General features: G+C 42.7%; 1 protein-coding gene across 2 annotated transcripts in view; it reads right to left on the reverse strand.

Annotated features, from left to right (window-relative positions):
• SFMBT2 (Scm like with four mbt domains 2) overlaps positions 1-26,350 on the reverse strand; it is a 112,537-nt gene that overhangs the window by 19,865 nt on the left and 66,322 nt on the right. For both annotated transcript variants that reach the window (XM_027460891.3, XM_072042876.1), the window contains 9 exons: positions 24,374-24,475; positions 23,557-23,704; positions 18,430-18,512; positions 16,662-16,788; positions 10,376-10,489; positions 9,035-9,077; positions 8,404-8,474; positions 7,112-7,251; positions 231-340 (listed from right to left, as the gene is read on the reverse strand). In XM_027460891.3, the coding sequence (XP_027316692.1) occupies positions 231-340; positions 7,112-7,251; positions 8,404-8,474; positions 9,035-9,077; positions 10,376-10,489; positions 16,662-16,788; positions 18,430-18,512; positions 23,557-23,704; positions 24,374-24,475 (938 nt within the window). The remainder of the gene's footprint in view (positions 1-230; positions 341-7,111; positions 7,252-8,403; positions 8,475-9,034; positions 9,078-10,375; positions 10,490-16,661; positions 16,789-18,429; positions 18,513-23,556; positions 23,705-24,373; positions 24,476-26,350) is intronic.

Genomic DNA, 26,350 nt, shown 5'->3' on the forward strand with positions numbered 1-26,350 from the left:
TAGCTGCTTGGAGAAAGACAATAGAAATGAACCATTCGGGTGAAAATTTCACTTCTTAAGTTGCTACAGAACTAGGCAGGTAGCTCAGTGAAGCAAAATGATAATTAAAAAAGCAAAACTCTCACAATACAGAAAATCTCCTGCTCTTTTTTTTTTTTTTTTTTTCTTTTCCCCAAGCCAGTACAATTTCTGAAGCCTTCTATATAAAGGAGCACACACTGAAGACTTACTTTGCTTTGAGTGTTTCCTCTTGGAAATTCCACTGAGGGTCTTCCACTAGCTGCAGTTCTCGTAAAACACTCCCTGGCTTGTAAGCTGCATTGATCACCATGCTCAGAACCTATTGAGACATAAAACCAACAACACTGATGGATTTAAAAGCAATCCTTGACCACGCTCCCTGGTGCTATATAAGCAGGAGAAGCTTACAGATGCCAATTTATGTTCAAGGATGCACAAGGTAAGTGTTAGATGCAATGAGAAGATGTCCCAGATTGAATCTATGTGCCAAGCATGTTGTGGATGACACTTTGGTATGATACCATGACTGCATTAAATGCTGCTGGCCAACCCCAAAGATCTCCCATTAAAGGAACGCCAGTGTTATTCCTTGAGACAGGCCCCCTCACCCAAAGCAGGTTCCATTCCCTGCATCCACAGTGGCTCAATTTATTAAAAAATGAAAACATCTCTGATGGCTCAGCCAGGGCCAAAGTCACGTGGGGGTTACACACTGAACACTAGATGGGAAACTCACGTACTTAAGGTTGGCAGTACACTTAAGCATCTGAGTGCTGCATGCCTTGACGGTATTCACAGAATATTAATGAAGTCTACACAAAAAGAGTTTGCAGGAGGTGTGCCTGAAACCCAGTATGTGTCCACTCTGTACAATAAAACGCATGTGCCAATCCATTTAATCCACAGTGTTTGAGAATAAAAATAATTCCTACTATTCACTCAGAAGATCCAAGCCTTAATAGCCTACACTTGGCCTAAGGAGATAAATACAAGAAAAACAAATCTCTTAATAGCACCAGATCATGTGTTTGAACACTCTGCATTGTATGCCCATGAATGACTCCACAATGAATCTGGATTGGTTTTGATATAAATTAGCTCTTTACCTAATGCCTGCTCTTAGTTCTTCAGGGCTCTTAAATGATTTCAGTATGATAAGCATTAAGTTTCCCTAGCACCCATGAACATGCTTCATATGGTTTTCATGAAAAACTGACCAGGTCATATTGCAAAGAGCAACGAGTTTATGTTAACATTTTTTTCTTCTTTTCCTTTTGTATGCTTTTCTTTAATAAGCCAGCAATCTAATGATTTTCTGGCATTTGGAAAACCTTGAAGGGTGGATAATTTTCAGGCAAGGGCTTTAATTCATGTTGCATAGTACCGTGTAAAACAGAAGTGGTTTGAGTAGCCTGTCTAGATTATTTAATAGAAGCAAAATTTAATTTATCGTTGGTCCCCTGGATAAACAACCGGAACCAGTCTTCAAAAAGATGTAATTAGAGACACTTAAAGCAATGCCTACTAACAGGACCCAATGCCTTATGCAGCTCTGATCACCTGCACATCTCAAAGAGTGCTATGAGCACACTCATCTCACACAAGGGGAAACTAAAATACAGATTTACCCACAGTTCTCCATCTGGTTCCTAACTTGTCACACAACCTGAGATTCCCAAGGGTTTTGATTCCCAAGAAAACAAAATAAAGCTTCTGAGCAACTCCATCCAGTTGCTCATTCACAACTTTTCTCATCTGCTACTCACCATACAGATGCAGCACTGGTATCTGAAACAGATAGGGAGACCCAATGCAGGAAAGACAAAAGTGGGTTTTCAAATAAACACCAAGTATATGGGTGGCTCCCACGCTCATTCACAACTCATGTGTTCCCCTCCTGCAAATCCAGGGGGTTATTTACCACCTCATCAGGTGTCTGCTGGGGACGGTCTCCTTCAGCACGCTTTGACTCCCCTGTTTGCTGGTGAAAGAGCCAGGAGCAGAAAGCAGGGGGTTCTTCCACACCAATTCCCATAAACAATGCTGCCCTGATCCTTTATCAGTGCAGTGGTGTTTGTATGAGTTGTCAAAACAGTTAGGAAGTGAGCAAGAAAAGAAAATCCCCCCCCCCCCCGCAAATAACTGTTTGGCACTGCCTGAGCATTACCCTAGGCACCTAATCAACTCCAGCCCTGCAAAGAAACCACAATGCCAGTACTTCTCTCAAAGGTTGCTTGTCATTCATCAGGACTCTCACTGAACTTCTAAACACAGTTTTTAAATGAGTGTTTTGTAATAGGAGTCATTTCCCTTTAACAGAAGATTTTTTTTATTATTATTTTTTAAAAAAAGCATTAGCTGTTACTCTTCTTGTATCTCAAATTTAAGTCACTGGGTCTGGCATTTTACAGTGCAGCAGGAGTCCATTACCATATTAAATATGTTACCTTCTAACAACACTCTCTCTTAATATTACACACTGCTAAACACTAGGAAAAAAAAATATTACTTTTTTTCTTGCACAAAAATTAACTGGGATTAAAGGAAAAATGGTGAAGAAACCTATACCATTTTCCAGCTTTCTCTGGAGATGGAAAGTCCCTTCACTCACGTCATCAGAGATCGGTGGGATTTGCAAATTTCACATCACTCGACCCCTCTTCATTGATGATCTCAATCCTGGATGAAGCTTTCTCAGGAAATATCACTTAATGAGGTTATATCACAAAATAGCACTATGCCTCTTCTCTTCAAGAGCCCTACGACCAGCATCCTTCTGAGGAGAAATTCAACTTCCCTCCTCTATCTGTGAGTCCACTTCTACCTAACAGGAGAGACCCTAATTCCCAGGCTAGCCTCAGACCAAACAATAAGAAGTTGTTTTATTTTACTTGGAATAATGATGTATCTGCATGGCAGAGAAAGAAGGCAAGAAGAGCTATTTGTTATTCTTTCATTAGATGATCAAGCACTTAAAACTGAGCTTTTGCCTTAGTCCAGGGGGTAGCATTCAAGTGGTGACATGCTTACAACAGACTATGCCATTTCAAAAATACAGATGGCCAGATCCTAAGTTGGAGAATCTGCTATAGATGGGTTGAAATCCATGGAGCAGTCTTGAGGGCAACGTAAGTGAACCCTCTTGTATAAACGCAGTTTATATCTTTCTAGACTATAAAAGATTTTTGCTATCCCAACACATCTTATAACTAATGATAACACCATCAACATGACTCAATCATACACCTAAGGCTCAGTACAAGCTATGCAATTTTCCGAGCACCATGAATTAATTATGCAAATTTCTCCTCAGAAGTCATGTTGTGCTGAAAAAAAAAAAAATCAAGTTGCAGAATGTAATAGCATTCTTTCACAAATGCTGGCTCATTTTTCCAGTTTGCATCAGCTGCAAACACTAAGTCATGCTACCTTTAAGTCCATTTTCATCTAAATAGAAAAAGAGCAAAGTGTCTTAAAAATAGTAATAGCAGTAAGCAATGAGGCTAATTAATCTTTACAGCATATTTCCTTAAGATAGGGTGGGTTATAGATCATCCAGAGTCTTAAAAAAGACATCTCATTATGTTTTACAATGTTGCTGTGGTAAGTTGCTGGCACAGATAGAAGAACAGTTTGGTATTTTTAGATATTCTGCCCCAAGAACTGTATCTGTAGCTGACAGTGTGTTTATTTTAATTTAACTTAAAGTTTGTATTTATTACATATCTTAGCTACTATACAGCCACTACTTCTCAGCCCAGATGCAGCTGTTGGATGGCAGCAGTTGATGCCTCCACTGTCTCTTGGCTCCAAGTCTCAACTTTTTTTCCAAACAAGAATCTCAGGAATGAGATAAACTTTGAAGCTGATGTTAAACAACAGGCACTAACACCCTCACTTGTCTCTTGGGGTGAAGGAAGCCACAATAAACCAAAGGCTTGTGCTGGCACCAGGATTAATGCACCACCAGGCTTTAAGAAGGATGAGGCATCATCCAGCCTTTCATGGAAGCAAGGGTACATACGCACTAACAAACACAGAATTAAAGCCAGTGTTTTTGATCATACTATCAAGTAAGTTGTAATTGCTCCCAGAATTTTAGATAAATCTTGCTGAAGGTGGGCCATTCTGGGAGATACCTTAGCAGCTTCCTCATTGCAGAGCTCACAACCTCTGCATCCAACTCTGGGACAAAGCAAGTAGGCAGGAATCAGGGGGATTCTTGATGTGCTGGAGAAGAGGTGTTGCACAAAAGCAAACCTATCCATGCAGCTTCTCTCCCAATGACCCACATGAGAAAGGCCTAGATTATTCAACTGGAAGGAGGAGATCCTGCTCTACATTACAAGGGTATCTCCCAACCTTATTTAGACCAGAGCCAAGCAACCCATCGCTATCTCACTGTTGGTGTACAGCCTGGTAGCACCAATTTATTTGGAGCTGGATCCAGAATGATATTTCACTGCATCGCTGATAGATGTAAAAAAGTGACATGAATTCAGGGGAAAAAAATGTCTGAGGAGCGTGAGCCACACTTATATTTATTTATTTATTTTTTAATATATATATCCCTCATGGTTGAGTGCAGAGGAAGGCAGGGGATGGTGAGCTACTTGCTCAGCACCCAGCCAGGAGCAAGGTCTCCCACCACCTGATACTAACAGGGAGAGGACATCTGCTCTCTTCTTGTTTTAGGGAATCCAGGCCAGGGAATGGGGCAGGAGATGGTTATTCAGCTGTTTTCAGTCTGGGGTTTTCATCAGTGTCAAACACAACAGCATCTCTATCACAGAGGCTGCTGCCCACTGTGAACTAGCTCATGTCTGGCACAGGTTCAAATTTTAACTAGAACATCTCTAAAGGCAGAGAGCTGTGGCTGGAGACCAGGGTGATTTAAAAGGCTCCCACCAGACTGCTGATGTATCTGTTCTTCCTTCATAGCTGTTGTTTGGGGTTGTCTTTCCCACACTCCCCTGTGTGTTGCCAGAGTAAAGCACATGTATAATTTATCTATTCCAGACAAGTTATGCTGATGCATAATTTACAATGGCCTGTAATTCTCCTATATAGTGAGACAGAGATAATTATAATGCATTTGCATTCTCTGGGCCATGTCATCAGTGGGTATAAAGCCAGACAAAGCCATCAAGCTTTGTATTGAGACTGGGCTTGGAGGGATGGGGAGCTTTGCAGGCTCTGCAGCTCACGAAGCCTTGTGGCTGTGGGTTTGGGATGGAGGAGTTATCTCCTACACTGCTGTCAGCACTCAGCTCTGCAATCCCTTTGGGTGCTCTGGCAGCTGCTAAGATATTTAAGTTGTAGGTACATTTTCCTTGCTGCCTCTTGCCTCCTCCAGCTGCTTGGGTACACCCATGGTTCTCTGAGCTGCTGACACCTCTCTTGCCTTGGCTGATAGGAACCAGGTGTATTTCCCCAGTAGCAACACCCTGAATGTCTCCTCTTCACCCCTTCCAGAACCCAGACCTGGTCCCCATAGACCCAATGAACTTGGATTTATCTTCAAAATACCACTAAGAAACACTGGGACATTGCCCTGGTCCTGCTCCTGAGGAATCATTTATGGCTCCAAAAGCAAGATACTCATGTCTTGTTGACACTGCTATTTTTTCCTTCAACGAGGAATTCTGCAAGGAGTCAGAGCAGGGGGAAACTGGATTTCTGTAGGAAAATTAGTTTGGTTTCCACAGTCAATAATAAGTCCCTTTCTTGAGGAATTTGGAGAAGCTGGTGTTAGTCTATGCAACAAAGCCATGAGACATGAGGGGAGGACCTGGCAGAAGCTTTGCACTACTTGTGTTTCCAAAATCCAAATTCCAGGAGGAGAGGGGGAAGAAACATTAGCATACCCATTAGCTGTGGATGCCTCATGTTTCCCCCATGTTGCTTTTTCATTGCCTGGTTTTCAAGCAGCAGCAGATTGCTAACACTCCCCATCAGTACGCCACCAAGGACTGGCTTTCAAATTTGGCAGCTGTCAACTTGTGCTGTGCAACCACTTTATCCTGCTTTCTGCTGAGGGCTATTTTTGATTTGCATTTTTTGCAGATCCAAGTGTCCCACCTGCATAAGCAGCTGGATTATTGGGCTCTCTTGGTGGCCTTTTTTTAACCATGTGAGACAACTGGCAGTGCTGCTGTATGCAAAGCAGCATACAGAGGCAATCAGGGAGTGGGGACACGAGAGTCACTCTACAGTACAGAAGAAGCATGCTTTTGAAACTGGCGGGTAATATGGGAGAATCTCTCATTTCAGGTTGTTTCTGCCAAGGGATGAAATCCATCTCACTTCAGACATCTTCAAACCTCCTCACCACACTGGGCACCAAGGGTCTGGCAAATACGTCAGACCTAAAGGTTCCCCTGCCTTTCCTCTGCAAGCAGAGGGAGCTCAGATCCACGTCAAATGGGGTTCATACAGGTACAGATAAGAAAGCTGGAAGACCTAGATTACTAAAACACCCCAGTCAAGTTGAAATAGTGCCAACAGGACCAATGGCACCCTGCTTATCCAACAGGACCATCTTGTTCTCTCCCCCTTGAAGTCATCCTGCCTTTCATCTGTACATGTACAGTACACCAGTGGAAGCTGAGCACATCACACACCCCCATAGTTGGCTTTCTGTCCTGTTTCACGTTGAATCCCAATGATTTGAGTCCCATAGGACCACAGTCACACATACAAAGGTGTCCCCCATGCCAAATCTGCTGGCTCAACAGTAGTGCAGATGCTGCACTGCTTCTGCCAGGAGAAACAGGTTGATGGCTTAAACCACAGAGGTCCTCTTCACGGACAGCTCTGGCCAGAACAGTAATTCTCCTGCACAGCAGCAAAAGTTAGATGAAACTTGCTCCCAACCAAGGAAACTCCCCATGTTTCAGAAATGTCTCCTCTCATGTTAAAACCCCCAATGCATGCACATACCCCAGCCTCCCAACTTATAGTTTCGACCTGTGGAAGCTGCCACAGCATTCCAGCACAATTTTAGGTACCTCCTTATTAAATTCTGGGCCCAGCAACCCACAACCCAGGTTTTCCCCTGAAGTCCTCCCAAAAGATAGCTGAGCCATACCTCTTTAAGGACCAGCACGCACTTGCCAGGCCCGACAGACTGAGGTAGCTCTGCTATTCTGCCTTTGTTTAAATAAGGACCTGAGAAGCAGCGGTGGTTGATGTAGAGCTGAGGGCAGCAGTATCTCCCATTGATGGTGCCTGCAAGGAGAAAGTGGCGTTGATGTGCATTTACACTTTGGGACAATAAATCAAGGGTCCTTCTTCTTTCTCCATGATGGGGGAAGGAGAAGAAATAAAATGGGGGTCATAAAAAGTCTTCCCTAAGAATTAAGGTAGAGAAGCCTCTGCTACTTGAATTCATTCAACACAGGAAGATTAATTGCTTTTAATGGTAACTAATATGGCTGCACACTCTACTGAATGGAGAATCAGGAAGGAATTTTGTTCGTAACAGGACCCAAGGCTCTATCATAACTCACATTGCAGATGAACATGAGCAACTCAATTGCAACATGCTATGAAGTGAACATGTTAGTTGTTTCTGACCAGGCATGTCATCAGCTCAGGGAGAAAATTCAGGTGAAAGGCTCCACCATCCCTGTTCAGCTGCCCTCCAACCCAGTAAGAACTTGGATACTATTCCCCTGAAATGACATGGGTCTAACAAGCAGTTTTGTGTATCTGGGCTAATCATCCTGGGCTCCTTTACAACCCATGGAGAGAAGCAGATACTTAAAGACACCATCCAAATGGCTGTCCACAATAGCTCAGATGATCATACCCAAAAAGAGCCCATTTGACTACATTTGATTATGACAGAGCACTGGGCTGTTGGCTCAGATACTGATATGTGTCCTATAGATATATGAAATAAAGTGAATTAAATCCTGCCTTTCCTGCAGTGTCTCCACAATTAACTGGATGAATATTGTACTCTTGGTGCCTCTCACCATCACTAAATCGGAGGAAAATTTACCTTTAGCAGAAGTAGCAGCCATACCACATAGTCATGATGCTAACACCGGGACACATGAAGTCCTGGTGTAAGCAATTTAATAGATGACAATTAGAAAGCCACATCCATCTCCACCAGAGCTTCTGGCCCTAATATCAGCAGCTGAAATGGGCAAGTTGTATGGGAACCCCAATAAACCCAGCAAGACACAGTGTTCCCACACAGAGGACTGGACCCTCCATCTGAGACTCCCTGCACTGCTTTGTAGGTCTGCACCCCCTGAGGATGTGACCCTATCTCCCCACCCGTATGACACATTCACTTCTTTTTTGGGGTTTTCCCCCTCCATAAAGGCAACGGACCCTTGATATCCCACTGGTGTCAAGCAGCCTTACCTGTTGTGTCTGGCTGAGGAACCGGGCAGAGGTCATGAGGTATTTTCTCAACAGGCACTGTGGATGGTAACCTGTTAAAGAGCAATTTGGAGTATTTACTAAGGTTAAATGGGGCAGAACCAGCCTTCAGGCTGGACTGTGACACACACCACCATCTGCCTGGAGTGAGGACTGAAGATGCAACAAACGCAGCCCTGCTTCCACTCATTTTATCATAGCCCAGAACCTGCATATTGCAGAAGGTGCCAGACTGACCCCTCCTCCAAAAATGCACCCCAGTCCATGCGCTTTAGCTCTTTGGACTGCAAATATTCACATTCAAGTCCTTGAAATTCTGGTTTCTGGAAACTGGAAGGGTTAGACAGGGAAATGCTCTCCTGGTGCACTCCTGTCCTTCCTGGGTATCCCTTACTGGCCTTCAGGCACTGGATATGGTTGCACAGTCCCAGCTAGCAAAAATTTCTTTTACATAGACTTTCTAATATGTTCACAAATATTCTAGATTTAAAGGAATTCCATTGCAACTATGTTATAGTATCTGGGTGGCAGTGAGCAAACTCACTCAGGTGCTGTGTATCATTTCCCCTGATGAATCACCATAAAAATATCACCTTAAAAAACAAAAACTTACTGCTTTTCTGGTTGCACAACTGCAATTCTTCTCTTCCTTCGCACTGCAAAAATGAAGCAAGAATTAGTTTTGTGCTCTTCTGTCCTATAAAATACACCCATAATGCACAAAAAGCCGTATAAATGCACTGACTATAACACAATGAAATGGTACTTAATTACTATCGCCATCTTTTCCTGGTATTTTTAAGTAAGTCACTACATCATTAAAATCTGCTTTAAAGATGTAATAATACATTTAATCCTTCCTCTGGAATGCTAATATTGTGTTTTATGGGATCAATATAAAAAAAATTAAATAAAAACACAAATATTTTTCCATACAGAAACACATATGGATAAGATTACATTTTACAAGCATGATTACCTCCAGCATAATTTATCCCTAGCTATAAATTGCGATAAGGCTGCATAATGTTGCCATAGCAGTATTCTCCCAAATTAGGCCCTGGCTGCCTGATTTTTAACTTAAGCATATTTAACTCTTCAAAAGGGCTGACACATTTTTAAATTTGCCTTTCAGATGTTAATTAATGTAAACAGCAAGGCTAATTTTTCATCTGGTGGCTTGAGATCAGGGTTGAGTAGTTTCTGCAAGGAACGGGAGAACAGCACCAAGCCACTAGGCACTTATGAACTGCCTTCAAATGTGAAGGGAAAGGGAAGAAATCAGTCTTAATACGCACTGGAGGTAAGACAAAACACTGTGGACTTGATTGTGCCAAGTGAGACTTAAGTTAAACACTCGGAAAATCCCTGGACTCATAAGGGCAGTGAAATAGGACAGATACCCTGGGAAGGTATAGAAGCTCCATGATAAGAGGCCAGGAGACATTTCTCAATTTAGGGAAAGCTGTTTTGGAAAGGTGGTGCCAGGATGGCCTCTTTATGTCCCTTCAGGCCTATATTTTATGTTTGTGTGTGTGTTTTTCTTTTTCTTTTTTTTTTTTTTGAAATTTGAGGTCCCATACCCCTAATTCACTCAGTTGCCTAACTCAACTCAGCTCAGCACAGCAAAACTTGGTTTCGTTCTGACAACCCTACTGCAAACCCACAAGCCACACTGTGCAATCCCAAACCACATAATGGCCTTTCCCAGTGCTAACCATCCCATTTTTAGAAAGACTGAGCACATAGACAAGTACAAATTACGTAATAGCAGTGCTGCAGCATCTGGTCACTAATTAGATTTATTACTGCTTATTACAGCATGCTTGCAGCCTGGTTACTAGTCCGCTAGTTAGGTTGGTAGTTTCAAGAATTGGATTTGAGGCTTAATCCAAACTCCCTGATAAAACTGTTGATACGATATCTGTTCTGCTTGAGGTTTCTATATACTTACAAACAGCTTTGTGTGGTGGAGTTAGGTTATAAGCATTCGCTTCACACCAGCCAACTGGGAAAATGTCCATAGACTCTACATCAACTATATACTCTGGAGAGGGCATCTGTAAACCTATAAACACAAATTTATAATGAAATTTGGACATGAGCTCAGAGCCACTCAAGCATTCATCACGAACCAAGGGAAGCAAATGATGGAACACGTAAAAATAAATCTGCTTCCCTGCATCAAAATCAGGCATCATTTCATCTTCAATTTTGCAAAGACAGCAATGATAAGGCTGTTGCATTTACAGTGAAATGTGATATCGGAGAAAACCCACATTAAGAGCACACTAGGGGTGTGTAGTAAAGCAGCCAAAAGCCAGTGAGGTTGAACACGCATGACTTTCCCCAATAAGACAGCCTGACTCACCCATTGGCTCTCTCGTAGAATTACATGAGCAAAGTAGCAGAAGGACAGTTGGGTGCTTACTCTTACTGGTAGGGGCATGCCCATGGGATATAATATAATGGCAGCAAACATGATAGGTCTTTATGCCTCCGTGCTCCCCTGAAGCTTTTCTGTGTAGTTCTGCCCTCAAGCCACTGTTTTTGAAGGTGGGAGATGGCCACTCATCTGCCTAGAGGTACTAGGAATTCTCCTAATGTTCCTTACAGCACATGAAACTTGAGCTGATCACCCAACAAGGCAACATAAAAGCCCTAAGTGGGATAGATGCACTAAGATCTCTGACGTAGCACTGGCTCCAAATTCTCACGGGAAATTTCCACCTAAAGCCAATCTCTTCCAGCTTGGTTATTACGTCTCCTTCAGAAGACACTTGCCTGTCTTGGTTTACTTGGGTCTTACTCAAAGCCCACTGTCTTTGAGGTCTTTCAGAAACAACTGCGGGCCCTGAGTAAAGACGCCATTTAACGACTCCAATTCAACTCCATCTGTGCTCGTACAGCCTCATCAGCAACTTCCTGCCCCTCTACCATTTCCACACTAGGACCAGCACCAGCATGAGGCAATCTACTAATAAAAGAGACCAAAAGATTAGCAGCTTCCCCTGCAGCATCCTCACTTCTGCATCTGTTACAGCATCTTTGCCTCCTGCTTAGTGCAGCAGCGTTTGGCTGCGCTCAGCTAGATGACTACGGGGAGCTTCCCACTAATGAATGTTCATCAAGAGCTTGCAGTGTAATTGAAACAGTAATTGAACTTTGTGATGGGAATGGCATCAAGACTGAGCTGCAGCACTTGGATTGGTCTTGTCCCTAGCAATAAACTTGCTGTGCTTTTGAGAGTGTGAGGTTGTACTGAAAACCAAAGGAAGCAGGAAACTGGTGCTAGTGTTTAGAATGCTAGAGGAAAAATTAAAAATAAAATTTTTTAAAAAAAAGCAGTCACATTGTCTGCATAGATTCATTGATGTCTTCGTGGTATTCTTCTGAGCCCTGCATCATGCTCATGCATCATACCTCGAAGACCTGGTCTCCTTCACCAGCATACAGGGAAGGGAAGAAGAAAAGATCAAGCCATACAATGCAGGATGCAGCCTGGCATTCCCTGGACAATCATTTACCTCCATGAGGAAATACCAAATGGTCACAGCTCAGCTTGAACCTGACAGAAGATGCACTTCGTATGCAAAACATTTTCACCTAATGCCACAAAGCCAGCCAAGGATCAGATGTGAGAACTGCTGAAGTCAGAGGTGAGACATTCACAAGGTGAGCAAGCAATGGATCAAACCATAAATAGAGCAAGAGATCAGCACCCTGAAATTTCAACAGATCTAGGAAAATCTACTGTTTTAATGACTGTAACTGTCCTATGGTGTTATTCTGACTCAATAAATAAATGATATGTACCTTCCTGCTCACAAACAATAGACGTGGCATGAAAACTGTTTTTACCAGCTGCAGCTGCCCTGACGAGCAAGAAAGAACCATAATGTCTGTTCTGCTGCAACACCACTATTCCTCTTGTAAGACATAATCACAGCTATTCTGGCCTCGCTTGCACTGCTGCTTCCCTTTGGCAATCAATAATCCTGCCTTCCACTTCCGACATCTCACTGCTTCATTTGGACTCACTCGTGTAAATGGAAACCAGCTTGTTTGGAACTCATTAGTTTCATCTGCTGCATTTTACGCTGCCATCTTGCTAGACCAAGAAATGTCTGTGAGACTTGAGAGGTTAAATGGAAAAGTAGAGAGCAGGGAGACTGGAAATAGGGTGAGGAAAATTTCCATCTCCCATTACAAATCTTACAGGATGGGCAGAATAGTGCAGCAACTCTGGAAAACTGTCAGAGGGAAAATTATGGAACACCTCTCTGGAGAAGCGATTAACAGGAGAGTTTTCCTTAAATTCCTAGTCTGTGCAGAGAGGGTACATTATTACTTGTATAAATTCACACCAGAAAGTTTCAGCCTTAAAATCTAAAATGAACCCGTAAAAATTAACAATGCAGATGATGAGTAATAAAGTAGCAGCAAGTGATGGGATGTGCACAGCCTCGGATCAGCCCTGTACTTCTTTCCGTCCACAGGGGAACTATACTGCTGCTCATTAAATGCTTGCCCTGAAGTTTACAGAGTTTTGCTACTGTACAAAGCATGATTTATTAAGCAATGTTCCCTCATGTCTAACTCGATGCTGCTTAACTACTGCGTCCTGTTTTATGGCTGCAGTTTGGGCTGTCAAACAGTGAAACTGGGAGGGCAACAATGAAAGCTTCAGACGTGCCCGTGATAAATGGTGGGACCCAAGGTCTTCAGCGATGGGCTCCCATGGCAGTTGGGAGTCTTGCTGCTACCAGAATATAAATAATCAGTTAGAAACAATAGTGTATTAATGGAGTTGAAAAAAAAACATGCCATCGTCCAAGCCACATTTATTTTACAACTGTGCAAGCAGTGTTCTGCATTGTGTTTTTTTTTTTTAATGCCTAGTTTTAACCTAACAGTATGCATACTGCAGTCACGAATTTCAACAGCAGCAAAGCCTTTTTATTTTTGCAGTCTTTTGCATCTTTTCCTTTTACTACAGATCATTCTATTCCTGGTATTGAGATATAAAACAAGTGTAAAGCATTTATATAGAAGAACTCAAAAGGCAAGGAGATACACACAGGATTTTTATGACAAGTTGTAAAAAAAAACTTCCTTTAAGAAATTAAAAGAGTAAAAAGGCGGAGAGAAAGCAACAAGGGAAGGGAGCAATACATGTGGCTTTCTCTCTGCCTTTATTCAGGGCCTTGGAGGACTGGTTGATTTAAAGACCCAAGAAACAGCATTCCTTGTTCACTGTAATGGGTAGTTTAGTGAACACAGTCCCTTTGAAAGTATTACAGATTAAGAAAAAAAAAAGATTCTGAAAGATTCCCAGACCCCATCAAATCCATATAGAATAGTGAAGGCACCTCCCAATATAAGAAGGGCATTTGTGAAAATGGGCCAGATTCTTTGACCACATGGGTGTAAATTCAACAATGGTATTAGTGAAAAGTGAATTTCAAGCAACCATTAATTCCAGTTCTTTCGTAAAAATATCTACAAGTGTCCAGAACAGGCTGCAGATGGGCTTTAGCTACCATGAGTCTGAAGGCAATTGGTTTTTACAGATGAAAAAAACAAAGCCTGCCATTGCATGATGCTCTACCAAAAGCAGATGTACAAAGTTGTACCTGCTCTATACACTGGAGACAAACACAGAGGGGTCAAAGCTACACGCTGGGGATAGAGAAGGAAGAAGATCTCCCCAGATTTTAGCCAGCCCAAGTTGCAGGGCTTAGCAGCAAAGACAAAACAAGCACGAAGGAGTTTGCCTGCCAAGCTTTAGATCAGAAGGAATCTCTCTTTAGGCAGCAATTGAGTTATAAATCTCTGAGAAAGGGATTTATCACAGAGGCATCGGGAGAACCTTGTCTACCATATAATGCTATTTCTGTAGAGCTAAATGCCACAGAACATCTGCCTTTGTTACATTTCAGAACAAGCTGCTAGCACAGATGAGGTACTTTGGGTTACATGTCAACGTTATTACTAACTTTAAGGGCTTTGATCTGAGACCTTTCCTCTTGTACAAACTGCACTGCACATTGTCAGGCGCTGAAATACTTCTTGGGTTATTACAATCAATGCACCATGGTGCTGAAGGGAAAAGTAGCTCCCCTGCACCAGGGGATGATGAAGCTGTCAGCATCAGTCTGGCTTTCAGCGTTCTCCCAGCCCCAGAAAAATGAGAGCTGAGTATCTTGCAGAGGAGAGAAGGTGACTTTTGTGCAGAACATGCATGAGACTTCATATCCCATGGGATCTCTGAGGAAACCCCTTGTCCTGACCCCTGTAGGTCTGTCCTTTCCTGATTATCATGTGCCTGAGTATGGTTTGTACCCCATTAACATTTTCCTAGCTGTTCTACCCTGGAAGAGTCAAAAAAACTTGCAATAATCTTTGAGAACAAGGCTCCATACTGCTTTCACAAAAACAATCCTGACAACCGTGTGGCTTTAATGTATTTCGGCGTGATTACTGAGCCAGCATCCTGCCCCCGTGGGCCATCACAGAAGAAATGGGCAACTCCTTTCCTCGTTCCCAACTCCCACTACAGGGTTCCCATGGAGCTTGCAGGTGTCACTGGCTTTAGCAAAGAAAAGATGCTCTGTTTCCTTCTGATTTTGATCTCTGCAGGCAACCTGTGTCTGTAACTGAGCACAAACTTAATTTTTCCCCATCCCTTCCTCTTCTTTGGAGCCTGGGATACCAACAGCATGCACTACTCCTTTGGCTGCAGATAAGACCATGCCTTGCTTTCCTTTCAGATCACTGAGAAAAAAGTCACTGTGTTTCCTGGGCTTGTATGTAGCAAGTGTTTAAAAGAATGCTGCTCTTTCATCAGCCCCATCTCTCACAGATGCATTGAAACACCTAGTGGCATCTATCAGCTATGCATAAACAGAGCTACACAGTTTCTACCTATCAATACGTGGCAGCAAGCAAAGGAGTGAAGCCATTTTATCATCACCCCTTCATCATGACAGCTTAACCAAATGCACTTTATTTTCCAAATGGGAGGGTTACAGCAAACCATTCCCTTTTGACTGTGTCAGGGCTGGCAGCACAAGGCAGACACGAGCATGTCTTCCCCATGCACTTATCCAGCAGCAGAAGCACAGATCGTACAGAGCTTGGTGATGGGCAGGACTCCGGGCCACCTGATGTGCCTTTGATATTTTTGTGGCTACCCAGAAGAAAGCAAAGAAACATATGGCATTTGTAGTTGATGCTGACCCAATTACCATTGATTTCAGAGAGAAAATGAAGCTCTTATATTGACTGTAGATGAAGTTAGCAGCCTCTAACAATAGTGTGTTAGTTTGATGGGTAAAAATTAAAATATGTTGTGACAAGGACACCACAGCTTTATGGTTTATCACAGTGCTCATCAAAACACTTAAATAACCATGGCTTTTTGCTCTCCTCTCAGTGATTTTACAAATAACGCTGTTTTTAAAGCAATAATAAGAAGAAACCCTCTGCTGTTCTAAATTACCCTAATTTCAGACGTCCTTGCTCAGATGAATTGAGGTAAAAGAATTTCCAAGAGTAAAACCACCTCAAAAATGATCTCATCTATACCTCACTAAAGAAAAGGTAAAAATGGAGGGTTTGATACCAGATTATGCCCTACTACTTTTTCAGCATTCTCCTAATACTGCTTGTAAGGTCATTGTATTTTCCACAGGCTGACAGCTTTCTAAACCCTTTATTATAGTTACTGCCCACAAAAGCTCTCTTAGGTCAATGAAAGAAGTGAGACAATCACAGAGTGGAAGGATGTGAGCAGGCAATGGCCACAGTGAGGAACAGCACATGTTGCAGTATGGATCTAGATGGAGAAAAAGCAGTGGAAAGAACAGAAAAGAAGGAAGAAAGGAGGTTGCAGGAGGACAGGCAATCCCACAAGAGCACGTTGGAAATATCAGTGGAAGTCTCAGCCATATCAACAAGGCAGATGTCCCATCCATTCCTAGGACAGAGATTTATCATGATGGCAGTGAGATTTATACAGTCAACAGGGGTCACTGATAAAGTCCCTGTGGCTGGGAGGGTGGAAGGTCTTGTAGCTCCCTCCTGGAGAGAGCAGGGGAAGACAATTCTCAAAAACTTATATTACTGGTTAAAGTGTATAAAAAGGCAAGGCTGAAGAAAGCAATATTGGGTAGAGGATAAAGGACAAAACAGGGAGGGTTTGAGGGAGACACACAAGAAGCCTTTACAGCACGTACCTTCAAGGTGAAGCCACATTAACCGTCCTTTAACTGAGGTGATCGAGGCAACGCATATCTCTGCAGGGTTCCTGGGGTTCACTGCCTCCAGCTTCATATTCTTTGTAAAACCACGACTGAAGGATGTCTGAAAGAGTCAAGGACCAACACTGGAACATGGCATTGCAGCACTGAATGGCTTTAAATAGACAGTCTGCTGGGAAGCATAGCATTAGCACCTTCTGCTTTTTGCTCTAAGTGCAGGAGACACTGAAGAACCCAAAGGAATCAGGGTTTAAAATGGAGCTACCCTGGAAATGCCTATGAAAACGTCAATGACGGTGACAAATCAGGGAGCAATGCAATTCATGGTTTACACCAATCTCTAACTCTCTGAGACCAGGAGAAGGTTAATCCACACCAGCAAAGCCAGGCCAGAGGTGGCTGCAATGGTCCCCAAGTCAGTCAGAAGGAAAACATGGGGTCACGAGCTTGTGAGAATGCAACTCTGTCCCTTCCACGGTCCCCTCTCCCTTTGCTTAACTCAAGCGTTGTTTGGACTGTCCCAGCTTTGCCCAGAGCACAGATCAGCCTCACGCCACAAAAACCAGACCTGGCCAGGACTGCAGAAAAGCAGGGTGAGTTTGTTTAAATGCTCGTTATGTAGCCTAACAAGGAAACCTCATTTATCATCACACTGCCTCCTTTCACTGCAGCTCAGTGCTGGAGGCTAATTTATACAGGATCAATGGCAAAACAGTTAGCTGGGAGTTTATTTTACTAAGCATTTGGTCATGTCAATCTATTTCATAACTGCCTCTCCTTGTTAAACATCCCCCCTGGGGAAACAGCTACAGCATAGCCACTTCCAGCACCACGTCTGGCTGCACTGGGTGGGAGATGTGCCTGCAAAAAAGGCTTCTATCAAAGAGCTGCTCACAGACACAAAACAAATGGACCAACCTGGCAGGGAGGTAGCCCAAGCGACAACAGTAAGATTGCTTCTCTCTGCAGAGAACTTTGTTATCAAGAGTGAAAGAATAACAGACGTGTTCATCTGATTAATGTTTCTTTGAAAAAAAGAGGAAAAAAGAAAAAAGGAAAAAAATAGTGCTTAGTCCTGATCTAATCTTTGGAGAATATTACACAGAGGCTATTTTCAAGGCTGCTGGTGTTGAGAGCACAGATCTATTACTTGAGAAAAAGGAAGGAGATAAAAAGTAAAGGGAGAGTGCTTGCAGAAGTGAACATTTTCCACTGTATCAGTGCGAAGCAGCACTTTCAAAAATCTTCACTTGTAGTCCTCTGAGGCAGAGGGTTTTGCACAGGAAGGTACAATAAATGGGGCAAAGAAAACCTAACTCTGATTTTATTCCCAACGCAAACTCTGTTGGTGGCACAGGTCTTCTGAATTCCTCTATAAGAAGTTTTCAAGTCATCAGTTCACCATCAAAGGTTTATTCCAGGCCAGGCTTGGGCCACTATGGATGAGGAAGGCCACTTCACAGCCCCCATGTGCCATGCAGTAACATGGGTGGTGTGATGTGGGACTGCCTCTGCTCTGCTTCTGGGAGAGAGAAGAAAAGCAGGGAATCTCACTGAATCAGGTCAGGACAAGAGTAAAATCATTTTTTTCTCTGTTAGAGACAGACCTGAAACACTTTTCTGGCTTCCTTCCTATGACAGACTCTTGGGGGACCTCCCAGAGTCTTGCTGCAGTTTTCCCGTGGAAGCAATCGTGTTTTATGTGGTTTGGCAGGAGCAACACGGAGGCAAAAAGAGAGCTTACGTTTCTGAAGCACTGGTGAGGCGCCGCCTCCGCTCCGCACTGCTTCTGGTAATCGGCCCAGTCAAAGTCCTGGCCAGAGTAACCTGCAGGACAACAAGACAGAAAAAAAGTGCTATCAGCCACCGCTTCATGTCAGAGGGAGAGCACAAACTGGGTGCTGAGCAGGCAACTTTTTGCATTTCAGCATCCCACCATGTCTCAGTGAAACGTGCAGGACCAGCAGAGCTCCCTGAATGCCCGTTCATACATCCTGAGGGCAACGCCAGCGCTCCTCCAGCACCCATTTCTGCATTCCCCTTTGAAAACTTTATGTCTTTATTTAAAAGTAATAAAATATATACATTTTCCTTATTTTCCCTTTCCAGTGACCATCTCTCAGGCTTTAATAAACATGTAGCTACCAAGAAGTGCTACTGTCTCTGCTTTCCATGTGGGGCTAGCCATGGAGCTCTTTCTCCTTCCTTTAGGTACCTAAAAGATGGAGCTGTGGAGCAAGACATCAAGGGCAACATCAATCCCTCAGCGGGCAACAGAAGAAGGCCAGCACAAACAGAAGCTGATCCACCTCCTGTCTCATACCACGAGAAAAACTCTCCTCTCTTTTCATTAGTATGGATGTACCCTGCATGACTGACTTTCCTGCAGCTCAGCATACATGAGTTGAATCCCACTGCAGTCAGCATGTTACCCAAAGTCATACAAGAACCTGAAGCACAGCAGGAAAATGAACCCACAATTCCCAATTCCTAAAGTCTCAGCAACCAGATGATCCTTCCAGCTTCTGGTTCTAGGGAAAAATGGAAGGGACAGTGATTTACAGGGGCAGCTCTCAAACAGTCCCATCACGGAGAGACAGAATCTCTACTCATCCACACTTCTTCGTGGCTGTTCATGCAATAAATTCCTGGGAAAGAGGAGTCTTTTTTTTTTTTTGGTTGCTTTGTTTTGTTGTTTGCTTGATTAATTTTAATCTCTTTCTCAGCCTAAGTTTTTACGGTGTTTCTTATCACCAAGTGCTAACCCTGTCCAGGGCTCTGGGATGATGCTGTAATAACATTATTGTAGAACTACTCTCACTGGAAAGTTTCAGGAGTCATCTAAAGGCCAAATTCTCCCCTTAATCTCCCTGTCTGGCATTTCAGCCTGGACTCAATCTTACAGAACATCCCTTAATGTCTTTTTCATTGACAGTCAAAAAGGGACACTCAAGATCAGATGGGAATGAATCATTTATGACAGTGAAAATTGTGATTTTTTTTGTAGGCAAGAAAGGACTGGAATACTGAGTTGTAGTCACTTATCCATCACCCAGATCCAAAAAAACAGATTTAAAAACTTTGAAAATGAAGTCCCAAGCATCCTGCTAAGACGCAAGTATCTGGGACAAGAGGAGCTTCTAAACTTAATGACTGCATTCCTAACAAACAAATTAATGAGATAAAGCCTGGAGCAGAAAGGGTCCTAAGATGCCTGTCTCAGTGGGACATGAACACGCAATAGTAAAACACAATAATGATAGGAAAGCTAGAAATAAACACGCACAGGGAAGTATAAAAGGGCCATCACTTACAGAGAATATTCATTTTTTCCTATGAAAGAACTCCTTGTATTATTTTCACATACATTAACAACCAATTCCTACAAGTGTTTTCTTACTGCTGCTTTTCCATCTCCTTTTTCCTCTCTAGTTATTTGCTTGCCAGATACTTTTCAGCTTCATAAAATGAAATGGGAAACAGGAGGAGAAGCGCACATCCTATCAGAAGGGATTCATCTGATCACATACAGATGTTTGCAGAGCCATTGCCTAGAGCTGTGTCTGTCATCCTGGGGTTCCTTGAAGAGTCGATGGAGAAGTAGGCAGATCTAGAGGTGATCTGTCTGTCTTCCCTCAGGAGGAGCAAAATCACTCTGCAAAAGTCCCTTTCACACTCCATTGACTCCAAAGGCAGTTATGATGATGGACTCGGATGGAGACAGCCACAGTGCAGTTATCCATACTAAGTAATATCAGGCTCACCCCATGATGCTCCCAGGGACCCAAAAACCTTCCCACACCCTGCATGTTCTCATGTCTCTGATTAAAACCCCTCATGAACAGCTTTTGACTCTTCATTTTGACAGAATGGATGGGAAAGGCACGCTGACAGGGTTTCAGCAGGGTATAAAAACCTTACAGCTGTCACACACAACCTGTTGGCTTGGCCATGCACTACGCAAATCTCTGCAAAACCCTTTGCTGGAGACTTCAGTTGGAACAAAACCCAGGAGGGCAGTTAGCTGTAACTCACTTCAGCAGCCCAACGAGGACTGCTCCAAGAGGACCATACACAAGAATAACCTTCAACCAAACCTGGACCTCTTCACAGAGCCTCATGATGTAAGGTAAATGTGTGCCTGCCCTCATTAGCACATGGCATCCCCATACTGCTATCCTTTAAGGCTCAGCCCACATAATAATGTTCAAAGCTTGGCTTCCATGATTCACCTACTGCCCCCTAAACATGTACAACCTCATTGCGACTGCAATCTTGACTCTCAGCAGTTTAATCAGAAATAAATGTAACAATACAAACGTAATGGAGGTTTTGGAAATGGTATTTCCTTAGTAAGCCTCATAACTAAGAGTGCTACTGCAGTGTTTTTCCCCCTCTTAATAGCTCATAAAAAGGAACAATGGTTGCCACTCTAAAGGGAAGTGGTCTATAAATCCAGCTCCAATAAATATAAACAGTGCTTGTTCAATGTTTATACACCAGCAGTAAATGGGTATTCATTTTTGGCACTGTACAGGAAAATACTGCTCTCTGTTTCTAGTAGCAAATGTTTGCACCTCCTGTTCATGACTCATCTACTACATGTTTGGTTTCAACACAGGCCTGACAGGCAAAAAAGCAAAAGAACAGATATTAAAGAAATAAAGGACTCTGAACCCAAATATCCCAACCTACCACACTGTTCTGATGAAGTTAAATCAGTTAATTTTAAAATCAGAGAGCCTCCCTGTCAACCATAAATAAACCCAAATGAACAAGCCCAGAATACAGCAATGACACTTCCCACCAGGAGGAAAAGGACTTCTGTGGTTTTCCCTTGTCATCTGCTGCTCCATGGGAATTTTTTATGCCTTTCAACAAGGAGAGCCACTTAGACAACACTAAATTTTCTCAACATTGCCAAGCAGAAGCACTGTCAAATCTGCATTAAAAAAAATAATAAAAAAAAAAGGTAATTCTGGATGTCCCAGAGCAGGTAGAACCATTCAGTGGTTTGAGTGGAAATGGTGGGATTCCCTCCTCCTTCTACAGACCAACTCAAGAGCAGTGTTGCAGCCCTCCCATATCAGCCCTGATTACTTCTTTATCCAAAGCTGATATTTTTTTTTCTCAGAGAAGACCTCAAACTTTCCATCTGCTTTTTTTTTTTTTTGTTGTTCTTTGGTTGTCTTTTTCAGAAAGCACTCCAATGCCTACTCAGAGTTTAGTAACTTGAAGTGCGTATTTGCTAATGGAAGAGTTTTTTGACACTGTAAGTCCTAAGATGTATTTTGGGCATGCAGTCCCCATTCACACTAGAAGAAAACACATATTTTGTGCATCTATATAACACTTGCTGTATACTTCTTTTAATAGCTTCTCTCCATGATCTCTGATCTGACAACAGAAAAGAAGGACTTTCTACACTTTCTCATCCCAGATAGACCCTAATCACCAGACATCACACCAAATGCTTCCCTTTCTGCTTAGACTTTACTGACCAAGTTGAGAAGTACGTTAGGACAGGTAGAAAGATGCTACAGACACTTCTAAATACATTGGTGTCTAAAAGAGAGTGCATGTACACCTGACCCATAACACACCACCTCAGACAGGCTTTGTACCAGCATGGACTGGAAATTATTAGGCCATGACCTTTTAAAGAGAAATGTCTGGCCTATGGTTTACTTAAGTTAATTAGCTGGCCTGGGGGAAGCTGCATGTGAATTTGTGATGGAAAAAAAATAATCAAATCCATACAAAACAAAACAAGAAAACACTGAATTTACTTCCATTTTTAGCAACTTTTCTGGCCAGGGAGCACTTACACAGGTATTGTCATTACACTGAAATTTAAGCAGGAGGAAGATAAAGCATCCACAGAGTACATTTATTTCAGTAAAAGCAACAAATTAATCATAGATACACCATATACAGCTGCACGCACAAGGTTCCAGGACTTTGTTGAGAATTTCAAGTTACAATCTATGTAAGAGGACTCTGAATCTGCCAGGCAATAACCCTTCACTTGCTTGGGATTAGCAGAAGCATATTTGTATGTGTGTATATATATGTATACACACATAATTTCCCTAAATGAAGACAAATATACATGTACACAACTTCATAGGATTTTTTTTTGAAGCATTTCTTTTTCTCCCAAGCAATGCCATTTTTTGGCAAAAGTTCAACACCCTGACCAGCTTCAAAAATCCAAAATTCCAGAGAGCCAATGCATTTTGCAAGTGAAGAAATATTGCTAAGGCACTGCAGGTGGTTGTCTGAAATTGGAAGTAATTAACTGCACTGCTACAAAGTTGGGAAATAGCACGGTTGGAGGCTGTTTCTCCTAGCTCTAACCTGAGAACTGCGCTGAATCTGTGCTCGCCTGGATTTTTTTGAGACAGCTAAAGAAATGTCTACACACTCCTGGCAGGCAGTTATGAGCTTACTGGTGAGGCACAAGGTGATTTCAATACAGGAGATATTTAGATTTAGGAGCTTTGCTTCATCTCAGCATTGCACCTAGGGGGATACTGTAGTGGAGCTGCCTGGTTTGTCTCTAACATAATACGGCTTTTAATGCTCCTCTTGCACTCTGCACACACAAAGCAGCAGCACGATGCATTTTACAGGAATTTCCTAGGCTTCAGTGCAGCTTGCTTCTGAATTCAAAGCACATGGACATCAATCTATCAACAAGACACGTTTGCAGAGATGTTCACAGGCTATTATAAGCCAGAACAGCCCCAGTGACTCAACAGAGATGCTCTGGCTGGAGATGCTTAACATGATGCTGTTTTAAAAGGCAGTAAGAGGAGGCTAGCTTCCCTAAGAGGAAAGCTGCAAATCATCAAGAAGGAATACAAACCCTTGGGAGGTGTGAGATTGACTCCGTTTTTAAGGCACCACTGTATTGGCAAGATCCCTAAAGAATCCGCATGGCAAAGCATTGAGATTTTGCTGGGTTCAGGTCTCAGGTCATCAATGGTCACTTGTAAGTAATGATTGTTAAAAACCTAAGGGAAGAAAAAGAAGGAAACAAAATCAGATGTTAAATTTGTTGCAACACTAGCAAACACTGAAACAAACAGGAATGAAACTGCTCCTGAAAATAACCCCCAGTCACCTAACACTTGTTATAAAAGTGTTTCTGCCAAAGAGATCAAGGCTTGAGTTTTACAGATAGGTAAACTGAGGCAAAGGACAGCTCCATCACCCAAGGTCATTCAGTGTGCCCATAGCTACGCAGGGAATGGAGGCAACCCTGGAGACTTCATGGCCTTCCCCTCTCTTGTTTTGATAGCGTGAATTAAATACCCAGATACCCTGACTGTCCAGCTGTTTTATTTCAAAGGATTTCCCAGATGTGCAGGGAAATATGCATGCATGGAGAGAAGACAGGGATAAAAGAGAGATTCCTTATTTTTGTATGAAAGCGGTAGATGGACATCTTCATCCCAATCAGATCTAAGTGTATATATAGTCACCTAGTGATGCTGGTGCAACTGAAACAATTCATGAAGAAGGAAAATATTCAGATGGCTTTTAAACACGCTTCTTAACGTGTTCTTCAGGAAATCAAAATAAATAAATAAATAAATTCCTGATTTTTTTCTAAATATGGTGGAAATCAGTAAGAATGTTCACAATCAGGCTCTTCCCAGCCATCCTTGCCAGGAGCTCACCTTGGTCACTGATGCAGGACAGATATGAAATGGCTCCCTCATATTCACCGCCTCCAGCTTCATCCCCACGGTGAAGAAGTGGCTTCGCAAATCAGCATGGTCCTGGGGAAAGAACAGGGAGGAGGAACAGGCAATGTCAGCACCATCCACCAAGGAGGGGCCAATACTTTTGGAAATCTATTTGAAATGTCTCTGTGTGGGTTTTGTTACTCAGCTGATTATCAGATTACCTGCCCCCCCAAATCCAGCTGGGTGCTCCACTCATATGGGTGGAAGCAGCCCAAGATGGCCCTAATTCACCCTGGGGGATGCCTGGCTCCTGCAGGGCACCAAATACAGACCTGTGCTGGTTTCCATGTACCATAGGAGGAAAGGTCATTTCTCCAACCAGACCCAAGGCAGAATAAAGTGCAGACACTGAGCTTGGACCCAAAAGTTGGGCAATGAGAGAACATGGTGGTGGGAAAACACAGAGCTGTGTTCAGGTACACGCCCATCACAACACCTTCATCTGGGATCAAACCTGCCTGTGCCCCAAAGGCTGCACGCAACAGCTTTGGGGAACCAGCAGGATGCAGTCCCAAAGCCCAGGAACAACCCAGGTTCGACTCCCTGATTTACCACCAGTTTAGTGTTACATCTATCAAATTACTCAATCACTCATGACCTTTGTCTAATAGGCATATACACTGGCATCCTAATATCAAAGTAATGATCACATTTTGTGTTCATTTAACAAAAGTGTCCTACAGTATTTCTTAACAATCTGTGTTTCAGCCAAAAAATGCATAAAAGGCAAAGCTGCTACATTTAAAACATGCACACACACACGCTGAACTCAAAAATACATGCAGAAAGCTACCTAATAAAGTGCTTAGCAGTGTCATTCCCACCTACATTCATTGCTACATGTACACTTGTTCTAAAATGATTTTTTATTGATCTGGAGTTGTATGTCGTTGATCTTTCCTTCCCAAGAACTGTACTCGCTTGCAGACTTAACAACCTCTATTTTGGGATTGTACATTCCTGGTGCCATTAGAGATAAGGGGTTTTACAAGATCCTACTAAGGCTAAAGGAATAGTTGTTTTTATCTCACCTAGCTTTGCAATGTTATCGTGCCTTTTATGTGAGAAGCAAAAAAGCAGTCCAAAAAAAAAGTATCTCAATGACTTTAGCTTCACAGCAGGGGAAGTATGTACTTATGGGGAAACTGAGGAAGATTTAGCAATAATGGTCCAAAGCACCAAGATGGAATAATGGCTGAGGAAGGAGCAGACATTTAGGAGTTCGGGTGTCCTGCAGCACAGCATCAGCTGTACTTGCAATTGCTGGCAGTTACTTCCACATCACTGAAGTGCCAGCAAGCCAGGAAACCCATTTCTGGCAGTTTTACGATGTGAACATTACGCTGAATAAATGGCTGATTCAGGGAAGAGAATTTGGTTCCTTGTATATAGACGTTGCACAGTTTGAGGGATGCATCAGTTGGACGGGTTATCAAAATTGCCATCTTTACTACCAAAAATACTTCAGCTGGGAAAAGATGATGGCTGCAAAAATCAGACCTCACTGGCAGTGAACTTCAAATCTCCAAAGGTAGAAAGCACTTGGACTGGAGGGATGACTCCTTCCCTACACGAGGATCCACACTCTTAATCCTTGGGGTGAGGGTTGTAAAGAAAAGGCAACTGCACAAAACGTGCATCTGGAAGCAAGCTTACACTGCAGCATCTTCCCATCAAAAGATACAGGATTCAATTCACGCTCGCATCCGGCTTCACTACATAATAAGCCCAGATCCACCAAACTACTTAATCATGTTTATCTTTAAACATGCAAGTAGTTTCATCAACTTTGTAAGTGATTTGTTGATTGAGACCAACATACTTAAAACCATATCGCTTCTCATTTTTATTTCAATCAGTTTCTTTGGTTCTGCTCCTTCTTTTTTACTCTGGCCTTTTTTGAAGGGG

The sequence above is a fragment of the Anas platyrhynchos genome, chromosome 1 (assembly GCF_047663525.1).
Source record: "Anas platyrhynchos isolate ZD024472 breed Pekin duck chromosome 1, IASCAAS_PekinDuck_T2T, whole genome shotgun sequence".
Lineage (NCBI taxonomy): Eukaryota > Metazoa > Chordata > Aves > Anseriformes > Anatidae > Anas > Anas platyrhynchos.